The sequence below is a fragment of the Macaca mulatta genome, chromosome 14 (assembly GCF_049350105.2).
Source record: "Macaca mulatta isolate MMU2019108-1 chromosome 14, T2T-MMU8v2.0, whole genome shotgun sequence".
In the NCBI taxonomy this organism is placed as follows: Eukaryota; Metazoa; Chordata; class Mammalia; order Primates; family Cercopithecidae; genus Macaca; species Macaca mulatta.
Window position 1 is genome coordinate 77,505,355 of NC_133419.1, and position 25,924 is coordinate 77,531,278.

General features: G+C 56.3%; 1 protein-coding gene across 6 annotated transcripts in view; it reads left to right on the forward strand.

Annotated features, from left to right (window-relative positions):
* CAPN5 (calpain 5) overlaps positions 1-25,924 on the forward strand; it is a 56,940-nt gene that overhangs the window by 21,460 nt on the left and 9,556 nt on the right. For 5 of the 6 annotated variants that reach the window (XM_077963947.1, XM_077963946.1, XM_077963950.1 and 2 more), the window contains 5 exons: positions 5,326-5,457; positions 21,752-21,960; positions 23,430-23,622; positions 24,699-24,892; positions 25,521-25,598. In XM_077963947.1, the coding sequence (XP_077820073.1) occupies positions 5,326-5,457; positions 21,752-21,960; positions 23,430-23,622; positions 24,699-24,892; positions 25,521-25,598 (806 nt within the window). The remainder of the gene's footprint in view (positions 1-5,325; positions 5,458-21,751; positions 21,961-23,429; positions 23,623-24,698; positions 24,893-25,520; positions 25,599-25,924) is intronic. The other variant, XM_077963949.1, reaches the window with a different exon arrangement.

Sequence of the window (25,924 nt, forward strand, 5' to 3'; positions counted from 1 at the left end):
GGCCCAGGAATGACCCCCTTCTGGGCATGTGCTCAGAGATGGGGTTCAGTGGGGTCAGAGAGAGCTTTCAGAGGCCTTGAAGGGTGGGGACCGCCATGGAGGAGAAGGAGATAGGGCTGGGGGAGGGCAAGTCTTCTGCAGAGGGGATGGGCCGTAGGCTACAGCTCCTTTTCCAGTTCCAGATGGAAGTCCCGGACCTGTTTCCCACTGTCTAGTTCATTCCTTCTGTGATCCTAGATTCCAGGAGGGAGGTGACTGGGGTGAAGCTGGATGGACAAAGAGTGGGGGAGGAGGACAGACGTGGAGGGAGCCTCTGCAGGTACAGCTCAGGTGCCATGGATCCAGTCTGCTGCCTTGCCTTGCCTTGTACACCAGGACTAGAAACCGGAATTTCTTGTTGTGCCACGAAGGGAGAAGGGAGGTGGGCTGGGCTGTGGCCTGTCAGGTGAAGCTGGTCTAACTGGCTGGGAGGGGCTGAGCAGGGGAGCGGTGACTGCAGGTGCAGAAGGCTGTCCTAGAGCTGTGTTGACTGGAGAAATGGTCAACCTCCAGCCCTCAGGGGCAGCCCCGTACAGCCCAATCCTGTGCACCGCTTTGTCCCCCCTCCCTCCCAGGGACCTGTCTGCAGCCCCAGTGGAACCTGCCAAGCTTTGCTAAACCTGGAAGTTGGCAAAATCAGGCCTGGGCCCTGCTTAGGAGCTCACAGGCTGGTGGTGGGGACCCTAAGGAAACCCAGCAAGTATGCACAGGGACGGAAGGGAGCACAGGTGGTTGGGCACCTGAGGACCGCTTTGGAGGCAGCATCTGCCTCAGGACACTTCGGGTCTCCATTTCCCTCCTGAACCTTCCTGCTTACCAGCACTCTCCATGCCTGCTCTGCCAGCATCACTGCCTCCAGGCAGCTTCCTCTGATTTATCTCTGGCTCCTGTTGTCACAGCCCTGCTCACATGGAGGTTCAGGGCCTGGCTCCTTCTCAAGGTCCCTGCCTGTGGGCAGAGACCTTCCCTCACTTACTCTATGACCTATGTCCAGCCAGTGGCCCAGGAAAAGCGGAAGGACAAACACTGGACTTGAGAAGCCTGGCCCCATGGTGGCAGGGGTGAGGGCCTGGGCATCCCCAACCCCTTGGTCTCATTGCTATCTAGTGAGATACCCCCTAATCTGGGTTAGGACAGGTGCAGGGAGACAGGTGAAGGAAGGATGGCTTTGTCACCCATAAAACCTAGCCCCCCTGAGACCAGCCTGGACAACATGGTGAAACCCTGTCTCTACTAAAAATAGAAAAATTAGCTGGGTGTGGTGGCAGGCGCCTATAGCCCCAGCTACTCTAGAGGCTGAGGCAGGAGAATTGTTTGAACCCAGGAGGCGGAGGTTGCAGTGAGCCAAGATCGCGCCACTGCACTCCAGCCTGGGCGACAGGGCGAGACTCCATCTAAAAAACAAACAAACAAACAAACCTAGTCCACCTGGAGACTGCAGCCAGACCACCTGAATTTGAATCTCAGTTCACCTTTTCTTGTGTGGCCCTGAGCAAGTGACTTAATCTTTCTGTGCCTTGGTTTCCTCATCCATAAAAAGGGGATGCCAACTGTGCCCACTCACAGGGTTGTTTTGCACAGTGCCTGCCACATAGCAGGTGCCCAGTCGTCATGAGATATTTCTACTATTGTTCCTTTACAGGTGCCCCAAGGTGGCCCCTGGATTCCAGAGCAGACTCCAGGTGCCACCAACCTCAGGTGGCTTCTCTTGGTGAGAGCTGGTGACCCTGAGCCTCTCCTGGCAGTGGGAACATGCCTGGCTGCCTTCTGCTCTGTCTGGCTGCACAATTGCCCCCAGGTCCCTGCTCTTCCACAGCAAGTCAGGGTGATGGAATCTGGGAATCGCGACTCCCGAGCTCCGTCTGTCTCTCAAGGACTGGAGAAGTGTCTGGGGCCAGAGCCCTGTTCTGGGGCCCAGATCTGGTTGGATCTGCACCTCAGGTCTGCCCCAGCTGTGGTGCTCAGTGTGGGGAGACCGTGGTTGGGAGCCCAGCAGACCTAGGGCGTCCCATCGGATTGGCCCACTTACTTGCCTTGTTATCTTGGACATCACTGCCCTGTCCTGGGCTCACCCTCCTCCTCTGTGGGATGGGGCAGTCGTGTGTCTGTCTTAGGACACTGGCTGGGAGGATCTGAAGTGGAGGGTCACCTGAGTCACTTCCTGCCATAGACCCTGCTGATGGCAGGTGGTAGCTGTTTCTCTTCCCAGGGATGTGGCTGGGGTCCTCCGTATATGGAAGCCCCTCTCCCTTCCCCGTCTTGCCTGCCCTCCTGGCCTCAGGGAACAGAAGCTAAGTCATAGCTCCCTCTGGCTCAGAGGATGGGCTGGTTGTGGGGTGTGGGCCAGGGCTGGGAGGGAAGATAAGAGGGCAGCGGGGAGGGGAGGCGAGTCCCTTCTTCCTGCCTGTGCTTCCTGAGGGGGTGCCCTTGGGAATGGATGAGAGCAGGTGGCCTCACTGGGTTTCCTAGACCTGTGCTCTGCAGAAGCCGCTGTGCAGGTTGGCCCTGGGGCACCCTGTGGTGCCAACTGGAAGGAGGGGCCAGGTCTCAGGAGCTGCTCATGCCCTTGGGGGCATTCTAGCCTTTTCTCTGACCCTCTAAAACTCTGGTTATTCTGGGCAGAGGTGACAGGCAGGGTCCCCATCTTGGTGGGAACTAGGGGCCCTCTGCCCCATTTTCCCTTGCCACTGCTCTGTAGAGTCCCTACACAGCCCTGCAGGGATGGTCATTTATCTCGTCTGCATGGGTGAGGCCCAAAGTTGCACAGCCAGTAGACAGGGAGCAGACATTCAAATTCTGTCTTCCTGCCTCTTCCGCCCTCTGCTGGCCGCCTGTGGTAGGATCGCAGAAGCTCTTGGGATGGAACTAGTTCAGGAGTGCCTGTTGGAGTGGAGGCAGGCAGAGGGCTGCTGCCATCTGCCCGTGCTGTGTGGCCAGGGCATGGTATTCAACCTCCCTAGGCCTCAGTTTCCTTATCTGTAAAAGGGAACTATTGCCCACCTCTCAGTGCCATGGTGAGGATGGATTGTGGTGCTAGCAGGATGCCTGGTGCATGAAAGGCATGTCTCAGTGTTTGCCGGTCCCCACCCTCCACTGTACCCACAACCCCTGGGGAGTAGTGGCTTCCTCAGCTCAGTGAGGCAATGGGAGAGGAGGAGAGGCCTGCTCTGTTCCCTGGGCCAGGGCTAGGGATCAGGCCAGGCCCCACCCCTAGCTCAGGCCTTGGGCGGGGATGATTACAGCTGCGGGAACACAGGGTGAGCTGACCCTTCCTGGTTGCATCTCTTGGTGCTGGAGCCACCCATGGTGGTCTGGGCATAGCTTCCTAGCACGTGAACATTGAAGGAGACTTTCATTCGCTTTGGGTCAGGCCCTGGGCTTAGTACTTTACATACACTGATTTCTCCTCGCAAAGTAGAAATTATTGGCCATGCATGTTGGCTCAAGCCTGTCATCCCAGCACTTTGGGAGGCTAAGGTGGGAAGATTGCTTGAGCTCAGGAGTTTGAGACCAGCCTGGGCAACATAGTAAGACCTCATCTCTACAAAAAATTTAAGAGTTAGCTGAGTGTGGTGGTGTGGACCTACAGTCCCAGTTATTCATGAGGCTTAGGCCAGAGGATCGCTTGAGCCTAGGAGGTTGAGGCTGCAGTGAGCTGTGATTGTGACTGCGCTCCAGTTTGGGTGACAGATGAGACCATGTCTCAAAAAAAGAAAAAAAAAAACCCCAAATCCAACAACATAAAGAAATCGTTGTTCCTACTTTATAAATCAGAAAGCCGAGGCGCAGAGAGCTCGCCAGACTGCCGAGTGAGGAGCTGGAATTCAGTCTCCAGTCTGAAACCAAAGCCCATGCTTTTGCCTTTCACAGCACTGCCTCAGGGAGCTTTTAAGGAAAATACCCCCACCGCAGGAAGAGGTGGAAAACCCAAGCCAGAGCTCCTTGGGCAGCGTCAGGTGCAGAGGGCAGCTGGTACTGGAGCCCCCCTGGGGCAGGGTCAGGTGCAGAGGGCAACTGGTACTGGAGCCCCCCTGGGCTGCCTCTCTCTTGGCAGGCAGGGCAAGGGGCTTCCAGAAATTAGGAAGTGCTGGGCCTGAGAGCAGCCAATTGCTCATGGATCATTCCCTGGTCAGTGGCTGCCCTGGCCAGATTCCCTGGCTACGTCTCATGGAGCAGCCTCTTGGGCCATGCCCGCCGGTCTCTGTAGAAAATAAAAATGGAGGCTGGGTGCGGTGGCTTATGCTTGTAATCCCAGCACTTTGGGAGGCCGAGGTGGGCAGATCACCTTAGGTCAGGAGTTTGAGACCAGCCTGGCCAACATGGAGGAACCGTGTCTCTACTAAAAATATAAAAATTAGCTGGGGATGGTGGTGGGCCCCTGTAATCCCAGCTACTTGGGAGGCTGAGGCAGGAGAATCGCTTGAACCCAGGAGGTGGAGGTTGCAGAGAGCCGAGATTGCGCCACTGTACTCAATGCACTCCAGACCCCAGCCTGGGCAAAAGTGCGAGACTGTGTCAGAAAAGAAAAGAAGAGGGGAGGGGAGGAGAGCGGAGGGGAGGGGAGGAGAGCGGAGGGGAGGGGAGGGGAGGGGACGAAGTTTTTACCTCACTTGAGTTTTTGTTCCACTTGAGCATTTGCTTGCTGTGTGCCTTTGACAAGTCACAGTCCCTCTCTGAACCTCCATTCCTCACCCATACAATGGAATGACAACTCCTCGCTCCTTGGGCGGCATGAGGATCAGATATGAGACTGTACGAGTCAAGTGCCTTGCGGGGCCTGGCCCACTGCTCCCCACTGGCCCCTCACTTTGTGCTCCCCACATGGGATTTGGGTGTTTGCCCCATGCCTGCACTCCCACCCCACTTAATCCTGCTGGGCCCCTGTGGGCTGGCGGGGGTGGGCACTCGGGCTGCTGGTGCTGGAGACAGAAGGGAACAGAGCTTTTGCTGGTTAGGGAGGGGCGCAGCGGGCAGAAGGAAGGCAGTGCCCTGGGTCTGGCGCTCTGACGTCTTCCCACAGGCTCTTCATCAGCAAACCTTTAGCAGAGGAGCCCTCTCCAGCCAGGAAGGGGAGAGGGATCCCAGGCAGGACCACAGGGTAAGGGGCAAGCAGGGAGCAGATGGGCCACATGGGGCCCCGAGTCTGTGGTGGGAGGCAGGTGACTCTCCATGCTCACAGTCACACAGCAAGTCTGTCTGTCATGTCTGTGTCTGCCATGTCCTCTGCCATGGGGGGCATCCGCATGCTCCTCAGCCCCTCACGCTCTCTCCTCACCGTCTCTGCAGGACATTTGCGAGGACCCCCGCCTCTTTGTGGATGGCATCAGCTCCCACGACCTGCACCAGGGCCAGGTGGGCAACTGCTGGTTTGTGGCAGCCTGCTCGTCACTTGCCTCCCGGGAGTCGCTGTGGCAAAAGGTGAGGCCTGGGGCAGGGTGGGGCAGGGTGCTGGGGAGTGTGAACGCAGCCTGAGGCTCTCACTGCCAGACAGGCGGAACCTGAACGTGGCAGATGAGACTTTCAAAAGCCTGTGCCAGGGATGGGGTGGGGGACCCCAGTTCTGGCCGAGCGTCAGAATTGCCATCCCTCACCCTCCAGCTGGGCAGGCACTGGGAATCTGTGGGGCTCCCAAGGTCATTCTGATATGTTCTCCCCGTCCCCGTTGTTGGGGACACTTGGTGGATTAACACACACCTGTGAAATGTGGAAGCTGTGTGCATCACATTTAGTGTGCAGTGTACACCTCTGGTGGGGCTCAGGAGACCCCTGACAGACACAGACCTGCTGCGTGACTCGGCTGGTCGCTGTCCTCCTCTGGGCCTGACTTTTCCCAGTTGTTGAGCAAGGGTGGGTTGGCGATCCCCAGCTTCACGACTCCTGGTTCTAAGCTCTGGTGTTCTGGACTAGGGCCAAAGGGTTTGGGTTGGAAAGAATGGGCTCTGGTCCTGCAACCCGACCTCCTATCCCAGCACTTGGCAGAGGGGCCTTAGATTCAGTTCACAGGAGGCAGGGAGACCAGAGTGGAGGCAGACCCTGGCTTCCTGAAGAATTATTGTCAGGGACTGCAGGGAGACTCTGGTCATGGCCCCTTGCTCATCCCTGCCCTTCTGCCATCCCTTGGGAGGGGCTGGCAGTGGGGCTGAGGAGCACTGGACACCTGCATCTCCCAGGCTTGGCAGTGAGCCTCAGCGCTTGGTAGCTTTGGAGCTGGCCTCAGGTGACTCATCAGCAAAATCAGGACAATCGGAGTGGCTGTCTCTTGGGGAGTGGTGAGGGTGGGACCAGATGCTGCACTCAACAAGCCTTGTGTGGCGTGGTGCTTGGCCAAAGGTGGCCGTGCCTACCAGCATTATGATAATTAATATCATAGAACATACAGGTAAGGTACTCCTGTGCAAGACTGAGATTTTCCTCATTCTCTGAGGTATCCCTTGGCCGTCAGAGGGAGCAGTGCCCTTGGGCGAGGCTGAGACTCTGATAGGTGTCTTGCTCTTGAGTCTGCAGAACAGGGGTGTAACCTTTCAAAGCCACTCCAGGGTGGGCATCCCTGAGGCCTAGCCCCAATGGTCCTGCAGGGTAGGAGCCCTGCCTGCTGTAGGGCCCCTGGGGCCTTGGCAGAGGCCACGGTTGCAGCGTGTGGATGTGGGTATTCATGGGGCACCTGAGCCAGGAGGGCTTCCGAGAGCCACCTGTTGGCTCATTTTAATTCTATACCTGAAGGCCCACAGAGGGCTGGAGCCTGGTTCTGTGCTCTGGGTGTCGGGCTGGTCCTCACTCTCCAGCTTCCAGGCTCCCACCCCCTTCTCTGAGCCCAGAACAATGTCCCCCTGCCTTAGAGCCCAGCCCGTGCTAGATGAGGGCTCAGTCAGGGGCTGAAGGGGCACATGGGCATCCTGTAGGGCTGTCCCCACCTCCCACCTTGCCCTGTAATTGCCTGTTTTATCTTTCACCTCCCCCATGAGGTGAGCTCCCCACGGGCAGAATTGGCCCAACGTATATGTCCCTGCCTAGGCCACCAGGGACGTGGAGTAGAGAAGGCTCAGGAGAGTTTTGGGAGCAGAGCTCCTTTCCAAATTGTTGGACTCAGCTACCACCCAGCAGCCCCATGGTCGGCCTTGCTGTCCCAGACCTCCCAGGGCCTTGTGGCTCTGGGCCTCACTCCACTGGGTCCTCTCCTGGGGAGGCCATCCGTCTGGCCATTTGTAGGTGGAAGCCTGTGTGTTCTGCCCTGGGCTTGGCCCCAAGCGGTTCCTGGTGCAGCTCTGCCTCTTACCAGTGAAGAGCGGGCCCAGGACTGCAGGCAGGAGGCCCGTGTTTATCTGTGGGCCAAAGGTTCCTATTGCAGGGGGTTGGGGCACCTGGCCTGGCTGGTCTGGGAGGCTGCCAGGGCCAAGAGGCTGATCTACAGCAGCTTGGGTCCCAGGGAGGCCAGGGTGGGTCTGAGCGCTCCTGGCTAATTGCGCTTTGCCTCCTGTGCTGCTGTGGTGCTAGCCCATGGATCCCAGAAGGAGGCTCAGCGCCCTGCGGAGCTCATTACTGTACCTTCCCTCCCTCGTCCCTGCTGACTGGGCTCTGTTTGTTGTCACCCCTCACTTTCTGGGCCTGTTGCCCTGCAGGGCCTCCTTGTTTTCTCCATGGAAGGGCAGTGGGGGTGCTGCCCAGCCTGAGCTGCACCCTTGCCCTCCCCACCTCACACTTGGGGATTCTGAGCCTCAGACACACTGAGCATCACACCCTCGACACATATGCCCCCAACACACCCCCACACAGGAAGCCACCCTTACCCCTCACAGGATTGGAAGCCAGCCTGACCTGGATCTGATGCCGGCTGGGTCCGCTGCTAGCTGTTTTTGTCCTCAGTGTAAATTGACCTTTCCAGCGCCCAGGGTTGTGGAGGATTAAAGGGGCCAGAGGAAGGCAAACCCTTGCCTTTCACACTCTCTGCACATGTTAAATTCCCTCCCCTGCCCCCTTCCAGATGCCCCACCTGCTTCTCTGTTCTGCCAGACATCTCTTAGCCTCGTGCCCTGATCCTACGGGGTCCCTGATGGGGGCATTTTAGCTTGCCCGACTTGATGGTACATTCCCTGAGGGCAGGGCAGTGGACTTCAGGTGACCAGGTTTTAGGAACTTGAAATCAGGATGCAACAGTTTGGTTGAACATTTGCCATTGGTCCTGGCCTGGCCTAAGCCAAGGTCAGCTGTGAGCTCACCTCTCTGGAGCCTGGGGCAGCCCCGGGCACAGGGGCAGACCTGATGCCTGCTCTGAGCCACAGGGCCAGGCCTGGGCCCAGGGGGAGTCAGGCAGCTCCTGGCCAAAAAAAAAAAAAAAGCACGGAAGTGACCAGAGTCCCAGTCGAATGCCTGATTGTCTCTAGGAGAGAGTGCTGGGGTGAGCAACCCTGGGTGGGGCCTGAGAGAGGCCAGTGAGAGCATTTAAAAATGCCTCCCACTCTGTCCCTGACCTGGTTATATTAGCAGTTCCTGCTCTTTAGTTACCAAGCAGTTCCCTTAGCACACATGGATGGAGCACCAGCTGTGCCCTGAGAACCGTAGTAGGTCCTGGGGACGGAAGGCTTGAAAAAGTACAAGGATGTACAAAGTCACTTAAGGTTTTAATTTGTCAGACACAATCAGTGTTAAGGGTTTTCTATGTTTCCTTCTAGTGTTTTTTCCACTTGGTGTTAAAGAGGATTTTGCTTGTTTTGTTTTTTTTTTGAGTTGGAGTTTCGCTCTTGTCGCCCGGGCTGGAGTGCAGTGGTGCGATCACGGCTCACCGCAACCTCCGCCTCCCTGGTTCAAGCAATTCTCCTGCCTCAGCCTCCCGAGTAGCTGGGATTACAGGTGCCCACCACCATACCCGGCTAATTTTTGTATTTTTAGTAGAGATGGGGTTTCACCATGTTTGCCAGGCTGGTCTCAAACTCTTGACCTCAGGTGATCCACCCGCCTCGGCCTCCCAAAGTGCTAGGATTACAGGTGTGAGCTACTGTGCCCAGCCTTGTTTTGTTTTCTCGTATGCATTTTTGCAATTACATCTGCAAGTTTAGAGCTTGCTTTTCTCCTCTGTATTCATTGCTACATCCGGCCTTGGGTGGGTCCTCCCAAGGTGTCTGATGGCTGCCCAGAGGTCTGTGGACATCAGTGGCCCCAGCCCCCAGATGCAGCCTCCTGCATCCTGCCTGCTCCTTTGCCCACAAGCCTCAGTCCACCCCATCTGCCTGCTCCCCTCCCTTTTCCATCCCTTTCTCCCCAGGCCTTCCCTTGACTCCCACCGCTCCTCCCTCCTGCCCAATCTGTAAGACTCAAGCTCCCGTCACAACCGTCCTCCACCTTCAGCCTCCTGAAGCTCGGTGCCACTCTACTCAGGCCCTCCCCAGGGGTCTTGTGCCCCTAAATCCTCATCAGTAGAAGCTGATCACACCCCCCTTACCCCATCCCTCAGGATCCAGAAATAGGGGATCCTCCTTCCCCAGTGCTGCTTCCGGACCATGGCGTCTCCATACAAGCACTTGGCTTCTTCACTGGGCTCCCAACCTCAGCCCACTGTGTTGCTGTCCCCATCAGCCAGCTGCCCTGGCCAGTCACCTGGGCACAAAGGGCTTGGCTCCTCCCATTTCCCAGCCCATTCTACCCCGAGAACTGTTGTGTCCCAGGCTTTACTGTGTCCGCCCTCTCACTTTGCCCTTTTACCCTTGTCTTAGTTCTTCATCTCCTCTCCATCAGCCTTCACCTTCAGCCACCTCGGTCACTTGCTGCCATGCCACAGCCTGGGCCCAGGACTGCTCTCCCTGGAGGTCTTCAGCCAAAGGCCCGGTCTCTCTGACCTCACCTTCCAGCCATCTTGCTCACTTCCAACCCTGACACTCACCTGCCGCTACTCTTCATTTTGGCCCTGGCCAGTACCTGTGTACTGTCTCCCCACCTGTCCACCTTCCTCTTGGCCTTGGGCTTGGGCCCCATGGTCCATCACATCACCTGTCCCTTGTCAGTGTCATCCATTCATCCGTTCATTCATTCATTTCGTTCATCTGTTCATTCATTCATTCATGCATTCATTCATGTGTTCATTCATTCGTTCATTCATCTGTTCATTCATCCGTTAATCCATTCATTCATTCATTCATTCGTTCATTCATCATTCATGTAGTCATTCATCCATTCATTTATTCATTCGTTCATTCATCCGTTCATTCATTCATCCATCCGTTCATCTGTTCATTCATTCGTTCTTTCATTCATTCATCCATTCATTCTTTCATTCGTTCTTTTGTTTATCCATTCATTCATTCTTTCTTTCGTTCATTCATTGATTCATTTGTTCGTTCATCCGTTCGTTCAAGAAGCATTTCTGAGGCCTTCTGTGTGGCAGGCCCTGTTCTGGGTGCTGGCCTAGAGTGATGACAAGACACACTTCCTACCCTCTCGGGACAGGTGTGTCACAGGCAAAAACTGAGCAATTCAACAAATAAAAAGCAGAATGTGGTGCTGGAAAGGATGGAAACAGCTCCCCGATATGGAGGAAAGGCACGCCTCCCATGGTAGTTCCTTAGCCAAGTTGTTCCCCTCTCCCCTGCCCCTCCAGCTACAAAGCAAAAGGTTCTGTGAGGATCAGGCAGTTGTACTTCTAGCTGTATGGCTCTCTCAAATACCCTTGGGGGAATTGCTGCCAATGACCTGCAGAGCTGACCCAGGGCTTGCAGTGTGGTTTTAACAGGACCAGGTGTTCTTTCTGCCTTGGTGCCCCTCTGCTGTTCAGGTAGCCCAGGATCCCACTGATTGATTAGCCACCGTCTCACAATTGAGCGTGCTTGTGGTCTAGACCCTTCAGGTTGTTTTCCGTTGTTACACCTTGGCCTTGACTCTGTCCTCTTTTCTGTGTGTGGCATGTTGTGGCGACGGCCACTCTCCAACTCCCATCCCCACCCTCTCCGCAACTGCAGCTCCACTCACACATTCCAGTTCTTTCTTTTCCCCAGTATAAAGGCTGAGCTCCTGGTTCTGCCCTGGGCCCTGGGGATATAAACATTTGCCAGATTCTTCCTCTGCCGCAAGTCTCCTGCAGGAAACTGAGGATTAATTCAGGTGGAGTAAGTGGTGGGATTTGGGTAGAAGTGAAGCCTGGTCCTGTGGTGGCCATGGTGCAGGGCTGTGGCACAGCCAGCCGCCAGTGTCACCCGGGTCAGTAATGCTCAAGGCGCAGTCCCTGGCCCAGCAGCATGTCGCCTGGGAGGTGGTTAGGAATGCAGATTCTCAGGCCCACAGAGCCCTGATAAACCAGGAGTTCTGGGAGGGGGTGCAGCAATCTGTGTGTTAAGTCCTGAGGGTGAGTCTGATGCTCACTCAAGTCTCGAGAACTACGGGTCTGGGTGAGATGTGGTAGCTGGGCTGAGATCCTGGCAGTGGGACTGGAGGGGAAGGGTCCCAGGGTGTTTGGGAAGCAGAATCGACAGACTTTGGTGATTGGTGTAGAAGAGTGAGGGGGAGGCGCGTGTCGGGGTGACTCCAAGGTTTGGCTTAGGTGACTACAGATCTCCAGTCACTGAGCCCTCTCTGGTCCTGGCCTCTCCACCTGGTCCTGCGGGTCTTTCGTCCTCTCCTGTGTACCTCCAGTGAGGATTGCTCCCCACGGCCCTCCCCATCACTGACTTACGAAGTGCTCGCATCTTCACAAACAAGCCAGCGCCCAGCCCGGCCCTAGTAGTCAGGGCTGTTGCCACAGCAATTGACATCAGCGACCTGGTCCCCAAGGAGCCTGCCACCCTCCGCCTGCCTGCAGGGCCTGCATTATCGCTTCTGTGGGGACTGGAGTGGAGGCAGATGGGGACTCCCACCCCTCACACACACCCCATTTTGAGAACTGGGTGGGGCTGGGAAGGGCCAGTGACAAAGGGAGGGGAAGAGGGAAGGGCAGAAGGTAGGCGGGGCACCCCTTTGGTGGCCTCTTCTCTCCACGGCTCCAGGCTCCAGCCCACTTGGGTCCTTGGTATTGGTGGCAGCAGCACTTGGGCCATGGCGGAGGACAGGCCGCAGCAGCCACAACTGGACATGCCACTGGTCCTGGACCATGACCTGACCAGGCAGATGCGGCTACGCGTGGAGAGCCTGAAGCAGCGCGGGGAGAAGCGCCAGGATGGGGAGAAGCTGCTGCGGCCAGTGGAGTCCGTGTACCGCCTCGACTTCACCCAGCAGCAGCGACTACAGTTCGAGCGCTGGCATGTCGTGCTGGACAAGCCAGGCAAGGTCACCATCACAGGCACCTCACAGAATTGGACGCCTGACCTCACCAACCTCATGACGCGCCAGCTGCTGGACCCCACTGCCATCTTCTGGCGCAAGGAGGACTCGGATGCCATGGATTGGAACGAGGCCGACGCCCTGGAGTTTGGGGAGCGCCTGTCGGACCTGGCCAAGATCCGCAAGGTTATGTACTTCCTCATCACCTTTGGCGAGGGTGTGGAACCCACTAACCTCAAGGCCTCCGTGGTTTTTAACCAGCTCTGATGGCATCTACGCCTGCTGCCCTCCTCTTGCCCACCTGTGCTCTCCCCCGCCCCTGCCATCTTCCCCCCTATACTTTTGGGGCCATTCTTCTCACTGTTCAGCCTGTCTTGGGCTTGCCCAGAAGCCCCCTGAGTCCCACGCCCTTCCTCCTCTGCTTCTCCCTGGTGCCAGCACTCCGGCTCACAGGAGGAAGATTCCAAGGCTCCATAGCCTATAAGCTGGACTGGCCGCCGCATTGCTCTAGACAATAGAGGCCTACTCGGGGCCAGTGTGCATGGACAGGGAGGCTGGGGCCATCTGCCTTCTCTCTGCTTCATTGTGGGAGAGAGAGACTGAGAAAGACCAAGAGAGACACAGAGACGAAGACTGAAAAACCCAGCATCCACTTCCTCCAGAGTTGGGGAGACGGAGGTGATGGGGCAGTCTCCACGGGGAGTCCAGCAAGCCGGCACTCACTGTTCCCTGGCCTCGGTGCCCTTTGCCGGAGTCTGTGTCTGGGCTGCTGGTCCCACAACACCTTGGCAGCCCTCAGGATGTGGGGCAGGGTTGCTGCAGGGGCGGATTTGGGCAGTGGAGAGTGGCTGGTGCCCTGGAGGCTGTGGAGGCCCAGCTGTGGCTCTTCTGGACCTGACTTCAGGGTGGAGAAGTGAAGAGGGAGGTTACACAGAGATCTGTCTCTACATACACATATCCATGAGAGAGAACGTGCTGTATTCATATGGATGTATTCTAGAGGTCTATTCTTGCCCTAGGAACAAGTGCAATTTTAGATTATCTGTTCGTCATTGTTGCTGGTTCAAGGATGGCTCTTAACAGGGGCCTGGTCCTGATGACCTTGGCCTGGGGGCTTCCTGAGCTAGGAGACTGCAGTTCAGACAGTGAAACAGGGAGCAGATTAGTAAAGGGGGTTCCCTTTGCCTTAGGGGAAGTTGGAGCTGGAGAGAGTGGATTCTCCAGGGCCTCAAGTATCCCCTGCTGGGAAGTCAGGCTCATTTAGGGCTTGCAGGTCAGGGAAGGCAAGTGCTTCGTCCTGAGGTAGCATCTGTTGGCATTTATTGGGCTTCTTCAGTGCAGCTGAGGGGCGCAGGGTGAAGGCGTGGTGGGCAGTTACGATGGCTGATGGTCCCAAGTGGGCTGCAGGCGGCAGTGGTGTGACGGCAGAATGCTAACCTCTGAGGTCATTGGGTGCAACTCACTCACCAAACAGATGGGGAAACTGAGGCACAATTTTCATCAGATTCAGTTCTGGCTCCGAGCCTCATTCCCCTTCACATTGCACAGTCCCAAAGAGCCCCCCTTTTGGGGGAGTGCCTGACCTGCACCTAACATCAGCCAAGTACAGCTAAGCCACTGTCCCCAGCACCCTGACTTAAGGCCAGTCCTGTGTTTTGTCCTCAGCCAGTCAGAGATGCATCCAAGACATTTCCCCTCATGAAGCAGAGCTGTCAAGGAACTTGCGGCTCTAGAACAGATGCACTGAGGGCCAGAGAGTCAGGGCCGTCCCCCAAGGCTGGGGCTGCCGGGAGGATGAGCCCCACCTCGGAGGTGTGCAGGCTGGGGCAGCATGCTGCAGCTGAGATTCTGTGGGTGGGACAGTGAGACAGTGGCTGCGGGCTGAGCGCTGGTCCATTCTGACTCAGCTCTGGGGCCCGTTCTGGGACAGGCTTGAAGAAGTCCCGGCCGTCGCCTGCCCTGCTGAGCACGCCGGGAGGCCAGGCCCATGCACAGTGGCCCTGCCCTTCTGCCTCTTTGCTTGAGCTCTCCCTGCAGCTCTGGGGACCCTCTTAGTCCCGACTGCCTATCTCCCCAGCCAATCTGTCCCGGGGCCTAAGTGCCTCTGCTGTGCCCACTGCAGGTCCCCAATAAAGCCTGTGCCCTGGCCTTGGTGGTGTGCATTCTCTCGCCATCAGCCCCCATCCCCTTCACAAGCCCTCACAGCCTCGAGCACCTGCTCCCTGGCCATTTCCCACACTCCCCCAGCCCCTGCCAGCTTCCAAGGAGAAAGCCTGGAATAATCAGGGCTTCACTGAATCTCCTGAGGCTGGCCAGGAGCCTCCAGCCCTGACTGTTTCTCTGGTAGCCCCAGAGCTGCCTCCATGTGGGGTGTGCAGAGAGCTGTGCTGAGGGAGGTGCCATCTGGGCGCTGCCGAGGGTTTGGGGTAGGAAGGTACCAAACCAGGTGCAATCTCGAGTCTCCCTGCCTTGCAGGGCCACTGGGCAGGGTGTGGACGGAAGGGCAGAGTTGTGAGGGGTGGGGTGAGGTCAGACCCATGCCTGGGTTTAGTCTGGCCTCTGTCATGGATGAGCTGTGTGTTCTCAGGCAGCTCCCAACCCCCTCCCAGCCTCAGACCTTCCAGAGTGAACAGCTTGGTTCTGTGATGGCCCTTCCAGCCCCACCCTCCGGGAATTGTCAAACTGCCGGGCTAGACTGACATGGGAAAGATGTAACCCCAAGGCCACGTGACTTTAGTGCCCCACTTGATCCTTCCTCACAGCTCTGTTCCCTCATCACCACTCTCAAACTCATTTTTGGACAGAGACAACTGAGGCCCAGAGGAGGAGGCCTGCCCAGGTCACAGAGGGCATGGAGGGGCTGGAAGCAGGTGTGGGCGGGCCAGGCTCTGGGCCTGTGGACTTTTGGCCCCATGACACTGGCCCCTGGGATGAACTGGGGAGATGGGCCCCACCCACCTGAGAACCCAGGCTCAGACTGGGCTGCCTTCTTTTCTGGAGACCAAGTCAAGCCCTGCCTTGGGGGCCTCACCGGTGGTTTTGTTTCGGAATGAGCCCTGCTTCAAAATCCAACCCCACCACTCTCCTGGGTCTCACAGCCCCTTTCATGCCCACCTCGGAGTAGCTGCTGCCCCCTGGTTTCCCTTTCACACACCCCTCACAGCATGCGCAGAACCCTTCCCCAGCCCCGCACCCAAACCCCCGCCCGTCTCTCAGGGGTCTCTGCTTCCCTGACATCCCCTCCCCAAACTTGCCTTCCAGCCACTCCTGGAGGTGCCCGAGACAGAGGAATCCAGCCTCAGGACAGCAGTAGAGGCCTGGCTCTATCCCCAGAGTGCAGGAATGGCAAATAACCCATTTTCCCTGGAAACCACGAGAAACCACAGGGAAAGAGACCTGCCTTTCCCTGAGCTCTGTGCCCAGAGAGGCAGCGAGTGCGGTGAGCGACCTAGCCCGCCCCACCCTGCCAACTGGATGGCCCTGGGCAACCTCTGAGCTTGTTCCTCATCTGTGAGTTGGGGCCAGCAATGGCACCTCCCTTGAGGCTGTTGTGAGGGTGAAATGGGCAAATGTCCACAAAGTGCTTGAGCTTCCTGGAGCCCGCACACGGTCACCTTCCCTCCCTGAGTTTGCCCATGGTTACTGCCCCATCACCATAGACACAGGGTCTCCCCTCTCAGTTATCCCGGGGGTGGGGGTACAGGAGAACCTGTGGAGAGCTGAAGTGAGTTGCCTGAGGCATCACAGGCCAGTGCCGATGGCAGCAGGTGCGGAGCGGAGGCGTGGGCAGGAACCTGGCCTGGCTCTGTGGTCTGAGAGAGCGGCCATGGGGGAGTGTGTCCCCCTCCGTCGCCATCACCACCTCGGAGCGGCCCAGCAGAGACCATTAGCCTTCACATGATTGCTGGGGAGCCGGAGGCCCAGGGGAGGGGGGGCTGCTCCAAAGCTGGGGATCCCGGCCCTGTCTCAGCCGCCCCATGAACAGGACCCGCCGTGGCCACTCTGGTGCATCGATACCCTGGTCTCTGGTGGAGAGCAGCAGGGCTCTGCTCTCCCGAGAAGGCAGGGGGTGCCCACCACACACATGCACCCATTTCAACACGTGCGCACACCTGCACACACGTCCGCACACCTGCACACACGCACACACCTCCGCACGCGCGCACACACCTCCGCACACGCACACACCACACGCGCGCACACACCTCCGCACGCACGCACACACACCACACACACGTGCACACACACCTCCACATGCGTGCACACCTCCACACGGGCGCACACACACGCACGGAGACTTCCACACATCTCCACACGGGCACACACACACGCACAGAGACTTCCACACATGCACACACACCTCCACACGCACGCGCACACGCCTCCACACGTGCACATACACCTCCACACACACGCACACACATGCACAGAGACTTCCACACATGCGCACACACCTCCACACACGCACGCACACCTCCACACACGCGCACACACCTCCACACACGCACACACACCTCCACACACGCACACACTTGCAGGCAGGTCCTGAGCAGCTTCCCTCCCTGGGCTCCTGACTCCCGTCTTCTCTCTGTCACACAGCTGGGCAGAGCCCTGTGTGCCACTACCCTGGGAGGCTTTGAGAGCAGCCACTTTGGTCTAGGTGGGAGTCTCTAGGGACAATCCAGGAGCCAGGGATGCTGTGGTGCACCCATGGGTGGGACCCTGAGGTTTCTGGGCCCATTCTGCAGTGGGTGGCCATTGGTGGATCACACCCCAGGGGGTTATGAGGGAGGCGGCAGATCCCACCAGTCCTTTGCCTTGCTGCCAGGTCAGCCCACGTCAGTAAAGCCTCATAGGCACGCAGCAGGTGGTGGGGAGCTTCTCCTTTCTCCTCTTGGGAAGGAGGTTGACCAGGTCATCTCAGCTCCCTCCCAGCCCCGAGGTTTTCAGACTGTTCTGTGAAGGCACACATGTGTATACCAACACAGATGACCCCTCATGTGTGCACAGCTCTCTACAGTTTATGAAAGAGCTCCAAGGCTGTCTCCTTTGGTTCTCATAACAGCCCTGGAGGTTGTGTAGGTAGATGAGGAGACTGAGACTCAGAGGTGGCCCAGTTGAAAGTGAAGTCACTGCCGTGCACCGCAGTGAGTAATGTGGTATTAAGTCGTGTGTACAGGTCACCAGCCGGTCAGGGCTGCACTGTGACCAGTGCGGGGGATTTTCCTCCCAGGAAGACTCCAGCCAGCTTTGGAGCTGGGCCAGGCCCTGTGCTGGGTGCTGGAGATCTGAGAATGAGTCAGACTTGGCCCCTGTCCCCCAGGAGCTCCTCCCATTGGGCAGGGAAGAGAGAACCATGCTGGGGTGCCAGGAGAAGGGAGGCATGGGTGTTTGATGGTTGTGGTAGATGGGACCCGAAGGAGGGAGTGTTTGAGGGATGAGGATGAGAGCGAGGACTGCTGGGCCAGGTAGCTGGTATCCGTGGTGATGGGGAATTTCTACTGTAGACAGCGAGAGGGTAGGGAGCAGAGCCTGATGGACTCCTTGCATCCATCCCTTCACTTTGACACTTGCCAGCCCATGGCTAGTCTTATTTCCTCTACACTTATTTCCTCTACACCTGCACTTTGCCCAGGCAGCATTTCATTTCATCCGTAAATATTTCCGGATGCATCTCTGAAAGATAAGGAATCAAAAAATAAAAAATAAAAAAAACATAATACTAACTTTTAAAATAATCCCTTAATATCATTAAATATCCAGTAATTGTTCTAATTTCTAATTTGTGCTATAAATATGCATAGGTTTTATAATTTGTTTGAGTGAGATCCAAATAGAAGTCCGTAACTGCAATTGGTTGATTGTTCTTTCATCTTTTATTTTTTCCTAGTAATTTATCTATCAAAGAAACGGGGCCATTTGTCCTGTGGGGTTTCCCATGGTGTGGGTTTTGTTGACTGTGTCTTTATGGTGGTGTTTAACATGTTCTCTGTCCCCTGCATTTCCTGTAACCTGGGACTTAGCTCTAGAAGCTTGATATGGTCTAGGAACAATTTTTTTCTTTTTTTGTCACAGCTGCATCATGAAAGATGTTGTATACTTCATTCAGGGGGCACATCATGGCTGGTTATCTTTCTTTTTTGTGATGTTAGAAACCATCAGTGACCACCGCCTAAATTCATTCATTCTTCAGTGGTCGTAAAATGCTGGTGGTCTAATATCATCATTCCTTTCTCATTTATGAGCTGGAAATCTTTTCCAGTTCAAGACTTCCCTCCATCTACTATTTGGTTACCATGTGGTACAGTTTGTCTACAGAGACAGGATAAATTTCCTGTAATTTTCCAGTTTCAATAAAAAAAGACTTGATTCCCTACCCTCCTCTGATAGTGACTAATTGTTTTTTTAAGTATCATTCTGATCTCATGAATTTGAACATACTTGATGTGTTTTAATCCATTGCTGTTTTTGCCCTTGTTGACGCTCAAATTAGCTCATCTTTGGCCAGCAGGAACCTCTTCAGGATGGTTCCTGAATCCTTTGACGTGGCCCCAGGAGTCTTTGCTGGCTTCCTTGATTTCTGGCATGGCGTGGGAGGGTTTTTGGTTTTTGGTTTGGAGCACACCTGTCTGGACAGTCTCCCTCCTGCTCAGCATCCTGGCTGACAGCAGAGCAGTTGAGGGGTGAGAAGGCTGGCTTGGGGCCCATCCCGTGCCAAGTGCAGGGGCGGTGAAGCAGGAGGGGAAATGGAGGCCCTCGGGGATCCTAGACTCTGGATCTCCAGGCCCTGGAGCCTCATTAGCAGCTTCTTGAGCCACAGAGGGCTCAGAGCCAAGCTTCGAGTTTGACTAATGATCCTCCCGAGGTCCCAGCAGCTTGCGAGGGCTGCTCTTCCTCCCAGCCATGCAGTCCAGAGCATTCAGAACAGGGCAGGAGCAGAAGGAGGGGGTGAAGGCAGAGGGCCAGGCCCACGTTCTCAGCTTAGGACTCCCTGTCGCTCTGTGTGCTTGGGCAGATCTTGCGTCTTTCTGGACCTCAGCCTTCCCATTTGTGCGGTGGGAATGGTAACCCTCACCCTGTATGGAACCGCCCTTTTTCTTTTGAGACAGAGTCTTGCTCTGTTGCCCAGCTCACTGCAACCTCCGCCTCCCGGGTTCAAGTGATTCTCATGACTCAGCCTCCTGAGTGGCTGGGATTACAGGCGCACACCACCATGCCCAGCTAATTTTTGTATTCTTTTTTAGTAGAGACAGAGTTTTACCATGTTGGCCAGGCTGGTATTGAACTGGCCTCAAGTGATCCACCTGCCTTGGCCTCCCATGAGACCTATTTTTGATACAGCTCTCTGTCCAGAAAGCAAAGTGGGGAGGGTGCCAGGAGTCAGGGTGTTTTCACTTAGAAAGGGCACAGAGTTGACAGAAAAGTCAGGGTGAGGAGGTGGAGGAAAGGAACAGCCAGTGTTGAGCCCTTGCTGGGTTCCAGACAGTGGCCAGGTTGGGAAGTCCTGGGTTTGAACCTTGCCTCCTTCACTCGTGCCTGAGGCCAACCTTCTGCCAGCACCTTCCAGTAGTATCGCCTCAAAAGCCTGTCGTGAAGCTCAGGGGTGCTAGTGTGAGCAGCCTGGCCTTGTGCCTGGGACCCAGCAGGGCTCCATTAGGGCAGTAGTACCTCTCACTGCAGTTAGCATTTTCATTTTCTTGGTCTCACATGTCCCATTAGGGAGCATTTCCCTTTGCCAACATCCCTGTTGATGGTAAAAGATGTGCAAACAAAAGTGTCCTTAATGAGCGTGCAGTGGGGAGCAGCTTTTGGCTGAGGTCTGTACACTCAGGTGAGTGCCAGCCTCCTGGTGTACCTCTGGTTCCTCCGCCTGGGTGCCCCCCATACTTGGAGTGGTTTTCTTCTAGAAGGAGCTGCTTATGATCCCGATGGGGCTCAGCTCCACTTGGTCCCATGCCCAGCGGGGCCAGGGGTCATGCACCCTGACTTGACAGGGGCACTCCTTTCCCACATAGCCCCGCCTGCACCCTGTGTAGCCTCAGCACTTTGCCTGAGTGCCTCCCTCTCTCACCAGACTGGGACCCTCTTGAGGGGAGGGGCCATGTGACTCACCTGGTTGTCAGTGTCCAGCCTGGGGCTGGGTGCAGAGTGGTCCACAGTGCCAAGGAGCTCATTTTTCAGAGGCAGACAGATCTGGGTTTGAATCCTGGCTTCAAACCAAGGTTGGTCTGCCTCCAAAGCATGTGTGTATTTTCTAGCTGTGTGACCCTGGACGAGTTACATGCCCTGTCTGGGCCAGAGTATTGTCATCTGTGAAGTAGGACTGGATAATAGTCATCTACTCAGAGGTTATCGTGATAATTAGATGGAGATAATTCGTCGTAGTCACAGGCATTTCCCAGATGATTCATAAGTAATAAAATCAGTGTCTCAGTGTCCCCCATCAATGTCTCTGAATTCATTCATTCAGTCAATGCATGTTCACTAAACATACTCTCTGGGCCAGGCCCTGGGCTAGGTACTGGGTGCATAGCAGTGACCGAGACCTATATGGCCCTGCCCCCAGAGAACTGACATTCCAGTGATAACATCAGACACTGAGCTCAAAGTCACAGAGTTACTTAATTATAACTTGGTAAAGGTAAGTATCTCAGATGAGAGCTGCCAAGGGCCATGAGACTGAGATAGGGGTCCTGGCCTAATCTCAAAAGTCAGGAAGGGCTTCTTGGAGGAGGAGGATGGACACTAAAGAACAAAATGGAAGTCTACTGGGTAAAGAGGAGGAAGAAGAACCTGGAGCAGTGAGCAGGGATGGGGGCTGCCATGGGGGAGGCAGAGAAATGAGGCTGGGGGAGTGCATTGAGAGTTTGGGTCTTATTTTCTAGGGAAGTGACAGGACTGGGTTGGTCTGTGTGGGGCGAGAGTAGATGTAACTGCAGACACTGTTACAGTGTCCCTGGGCGGGGAGATGGGGAATTGGGCCAGGGTAGTGCCAGTAGGATGGAGAGGAGGAGATGGATGTCAGGAGGATGGAGGTGCTCAGATTGGCCTGATTTGATGGAGGGAGGGAAAGCGAAGTAGCCAGTGGGGCTGCAGCAAGGGGGACTGCCAGCATTGGGGTGGGCTGGATGGGTGGATGGTGGCGCTGGTCACTAGGCAGGAGCTGGTGGTAGATGTAGACAGAAGTCTCGGGGAAGGTTGCAGGGAGGCATGAGAAAGGGAAGCTCACACACTCTGAGAACAACACAGCTGGAAGGAGGCCCAGGGAGCCTCCACGCCCCGCGGAGATGGGAACCTGAGCCCGGAGATGGGGAAGATTCACTTGGGTCTCACGCAGGCTTGTGGCAGAGTCGGAACCTGAACCCAGTATTCCTTTCCGTTCTGATTCACGGAAAGCTCGCACCCCTGTTTCCTCAGGAAGCCAGCCATCCCCTCACTGTGTCCCCCCATCCTTTCCCCCACTCCCCCCACCCAGGTCATCCCAGACTGGAAAGAGCAGGAATGGGACCCTGAAAAGCCCAACGCCTACGCGGGCATCTTCCACTTCCACTTCTGGCGCTTCGGGGAATGGGTGGACGTGGTCATCGATGACCGGCTGCCCACAGTCAACAACCAGCTCATCTACTGCCACTCCAACTCCCGCAATGAGTTCTGGTGTGCCCTGGTGGAGAAGGCCTATGCCAAGTAGGTGCCAGCAGCAAGCAGGCAGGGGGGAGGTCCAGGCGGGGGTGGCACTGGATAGGCTCTTCATGGTGTTTCCTTAGCCAGGGCTTTAAGCACAGAGAGGCGAGGGGCTGGTGCAGGCACGCAGCAGGCCCAACCGCCAGGCCTGCGGGCATAGTCAGCCGAGCCTGCACTGGGTGGGGTGAAGGCCTGGGCCCTGTAAGGAGAGGAATGTTGGTTACTCCCATTTTAGAGGGAGAAGACTGAGGCCCAGGCAACATCCTGTAGGTAGCTGGGGGCAGAGGCAACACTCACATTTAGGACCATTCTCGAAGGTTCATGCTGCCACGCCCTGCCTGGGGCCTTGGTTGGGGAAGTGGTAACTGAGCTGGGCCTGGTTGTGCAGGGTGGGCTGCTTGCCTGCCTTCCCCGCTTGCTGGGCCTCCCTCTTGTCCACTGTCCACCTCTGCCTGGCTGACTGTCCATTCTGTCTTTGCTGACCCCTCCTTCTGCTCCGTGCCTTCTGCTTCTGTGTCCCTGGTGCCCAGCACAGAGCCCAGCATAGAAGGGGCACAAGCGAAGTTTTGCTGAGCAGGGGGGAGCCCTGGGGAAGAGTGGCCTGCCCAGGCCGTTTGGGGCAGGGATAGGCCTAGGCCAGGAGGGAGGAGGGAGGAGGGGCAGTGGGGTCAGAGGCCAGCCTTGCCAGCTCTAGGGGAGCCACTCCCTGGTTCCTCCTACTAGGCCCATTTGTCAATCTTGCTGGAAACCTGCGTGTGTAGGGGCAGGGGCAAGGAGGGAGACAGACAGAGAACAAGAGAACGGGGGAGACAGGAAAAAGAAAGACAACTCCCAACATCAAAAACCCAAGAAAACACATTGGCAGCTTCCACTTTGAATCCTAAGAAAGGAAAGCCAGCCCCCTGGTGGCCACTGAGTTTCCACCGCCTGGATACAGGCCTGTATTCCCCGCTCCAGAGGAGCCGACCCAGGGGCCTTGGTTGTCTTTTGTTTTTTTGAAGAACACAGTTTCATTGTGGTAAAATATACAAAACATAATGCTTCTCATTTTAACCATGTGGAAACATACAATTCAGTGGCATTCATTATGATCACAGTGCCATGCGCCATCACCACTATCTATCCCCAGAACCTTCTCATCATTCCAGCAGGAGCTCTATACCCATTAAACACTGACTCCTTCCTTACCCCGACCATTGTTGGCACTTTTGAAAAGAGTTGCTTTTTTTTTTTTTTTTTTTGGGATAGCTGATTTTTCAAAATTGAGCCACTAAGGCTTAGGGGAATTTAAGCCTTGTATGTTGGCCTGAGTGTTAAGAACTGGGTTTTAGTGTTAGCTCCACCGTGGCCTGCTGTGTGACTGTAACAGGTTGTCTGACCCCTCTGAGTTTCAAAAGCCTCCCTCATAGAGGGGAAGGATGCAGCCTGGCTGGGGAGCATGAGCTGGGAAGTGTTTCCACATTGCTTCCCAGGCTGGCAGGCTGCTACCAGGCGCTGGATGGAGGCAACACAGCAGACGCACTGGTGGACTTCACGGGTGGTGTTTCTGAGCCCATTGACCTGACCGAGGGTGACTTTGCCAGCGACGAGACTAAGAGGAACCAGCTCTTTGAGCGCATGTTAAAAGTGCACAGCCGGGGCGGCCTCATCAGTGCCTCCATCAAGGTGAGAACCCAGCAGGCCCCAGAGGCGGCCCCTCCCCTTCACCCTCACTGACTGAGATGGGAGACAACTGTGACATCCCACACTCAGGTCAGTTCCTATGTATCCAGACCCTCAGCCTCGTGGGGGAGGGGAGAAGTTGGAAGGTGCAACCCCCTGCCCAGACCCTCTAGGCTATGAAAAGCCTTTCCCGCACTGTTCAACTAAAACTTCTTTCTGATCCTCTTGAGTTATGAACGTCTGTGCACCTGAGGGTGGTCCTGATTTGATTAATTGCTCATGTTTTGGATGAGAAAGCTGAGGCCCAGGGAAAACAAAGCTCGAACCCAAGTTTAGCAGACCCTGTGGTGTGCTGGTAAACTGCCTCTGTAGCTAAGTAAAAAGCCCTGATTTGTAGCATTTGCTGATTACTGTGGTGTAAATACTCCCACCATGGCTGATTTCCAGCTGCCCACGTTTAGCAACAACTATTAACAATATTCCTGGCGGGTGCGGTGGCTCGTGCCTATAATCCCAGCACTTTGGGAGGCCAAGGTGGGCGGATTACCTGAGATTTGAGAGTTTGAGTTTGAGTTTGAGACCAGCCTGACCAACATGGAGAAACCCCATCTCTACTAAAAATACAAAATTAGCCGGGCGTGGTGGTGCATGCCTGTAATCCCAGCTACTCGGGAGGCTGAGGCTGGAGAATCGCTTGAACCCGGGAGAAAGAGGTAGTGGTGAGCTGAGATCGTGCCATTGCACTCCAGCCTGGGCAACAAGAGCGAAACTCCGTCTCAAAAACAAAAAACAAAGCAATGTTCCTGAATGCTTAACAGTTCCTGGAATATTTAACAACAGCCGAGCCAGTGCACATTTGTGCCAGCATTCCCCTGGGCTGACCCACTGTGGGTACCTTCCTTTACTGAGACTGCTGCCCTTGGGGGTGTTAAAGGTCTGTGAACACAGCACTGCCCCATGACTGCAATTCCCGTCCCATCCTGTAGGTCCCGTGCGGCTTCCTGGCCCCCCAGCACCTGAGTCCCTGGTCTGGGTTCCAGTGTGGCCCTGCCTCTCTCAGCAACTGTGTCCTTCCACAGGCAGTGACAGCAGCTGACATGGAGGCCCGCCTGGCGTGCGGCCTGGTAAAGGGCCATGCGTATGCCGTCACTGATGTGCGCAAGGTGCGCCTGGGCCACGGCCTACTGGCCTTCTTCAAGTCAGAGAAGTTGGACATGATCCGCCTACGCAACCCCTGGGGCGAGCGGGAGTGGAACGGGCCCTGGAGTGACACGTGAGGCCTGGGGATGGGGGTGCAGGCACAGGGCATGAGGGCTTGGACAAGGACGGATGGGCTTCTTGGAGGAGGTGGCACCAGGGCTGGGCCTTGAAGGATCTGGGGGAGGATGACACTAGGAATGAATTACTTTGGAGTGGGTGTATGGGGTGATGGATTGAGCACAAGAAAGACCTGGGGCTGGAGGTGAGCTGACCCGTAGCGGGTGTAGAGACCAGCTTGGTGAATGGGTGAGGGACGGGAGCAGGGAGGGAGGCCACAGCCCTGAGCAAATGGGGGACCCCTCTGTGCTTGGCTCATGGCCCTGGTGAAGCCAGGATGGGAGTGGAGCCCAAGTGCTAAGTGAAGGAGCCTTCTTCACTGGGGGTCACGTCCCCCTCCTCCCAGCCTGCAGCTTTGCTTCCAGACCTCCCAGCATGGTGGCAGCTCACAGTCCCTTGAGGGAGGAGGCAGGCAGGGCTTCCCGGAGAGGGGCTGGGCATGGCCCCAGTGCCCCTGGCCACACCATGCCGCTGGAGGCCTGGTGCAAGACTGCCCCTCGGGCCTCCTCACCTTTGCCAGAGAGATCCTGGTGGGCCTGCCTCTTAGACAGCTCCCTTTCTCCTCCCCGGCCCTCACACCCCAGCTCGGAGGAGTGGCAGAAAGTGAGCAAGAGTGAGCGGGAGAAGATGGGTGTGACGGTGCAGGACGACGGTGAGTTCTGGTGAGTGTGTGTGCCCTGGACATCCGGGGCTGAGGGGGAGCTTCCCACGGGCCTGGCGGGGAGCACCAGGTGGGGAGTCAGGAGCCAGGCCTCTCCTGCATGCCTCATCATCAACTTGCTGTGTGGCCATGGACAGGTCACACCGTCTCAGAGCCTGTTTCCTCCTCTGTAAAATTACTCAGGCAATAACAGGCCCTTTGATCCCCACAGTCCCCTCTGCCAAACTGAGGGGTCCTGGATCCGCTGTGGCACCCAGACTGAGCCCTTGGCATGCAGGTCAGGGAGTCGTCTAAGAGGTGGGCCCACCAGGATCTCCCCAGCAAGGG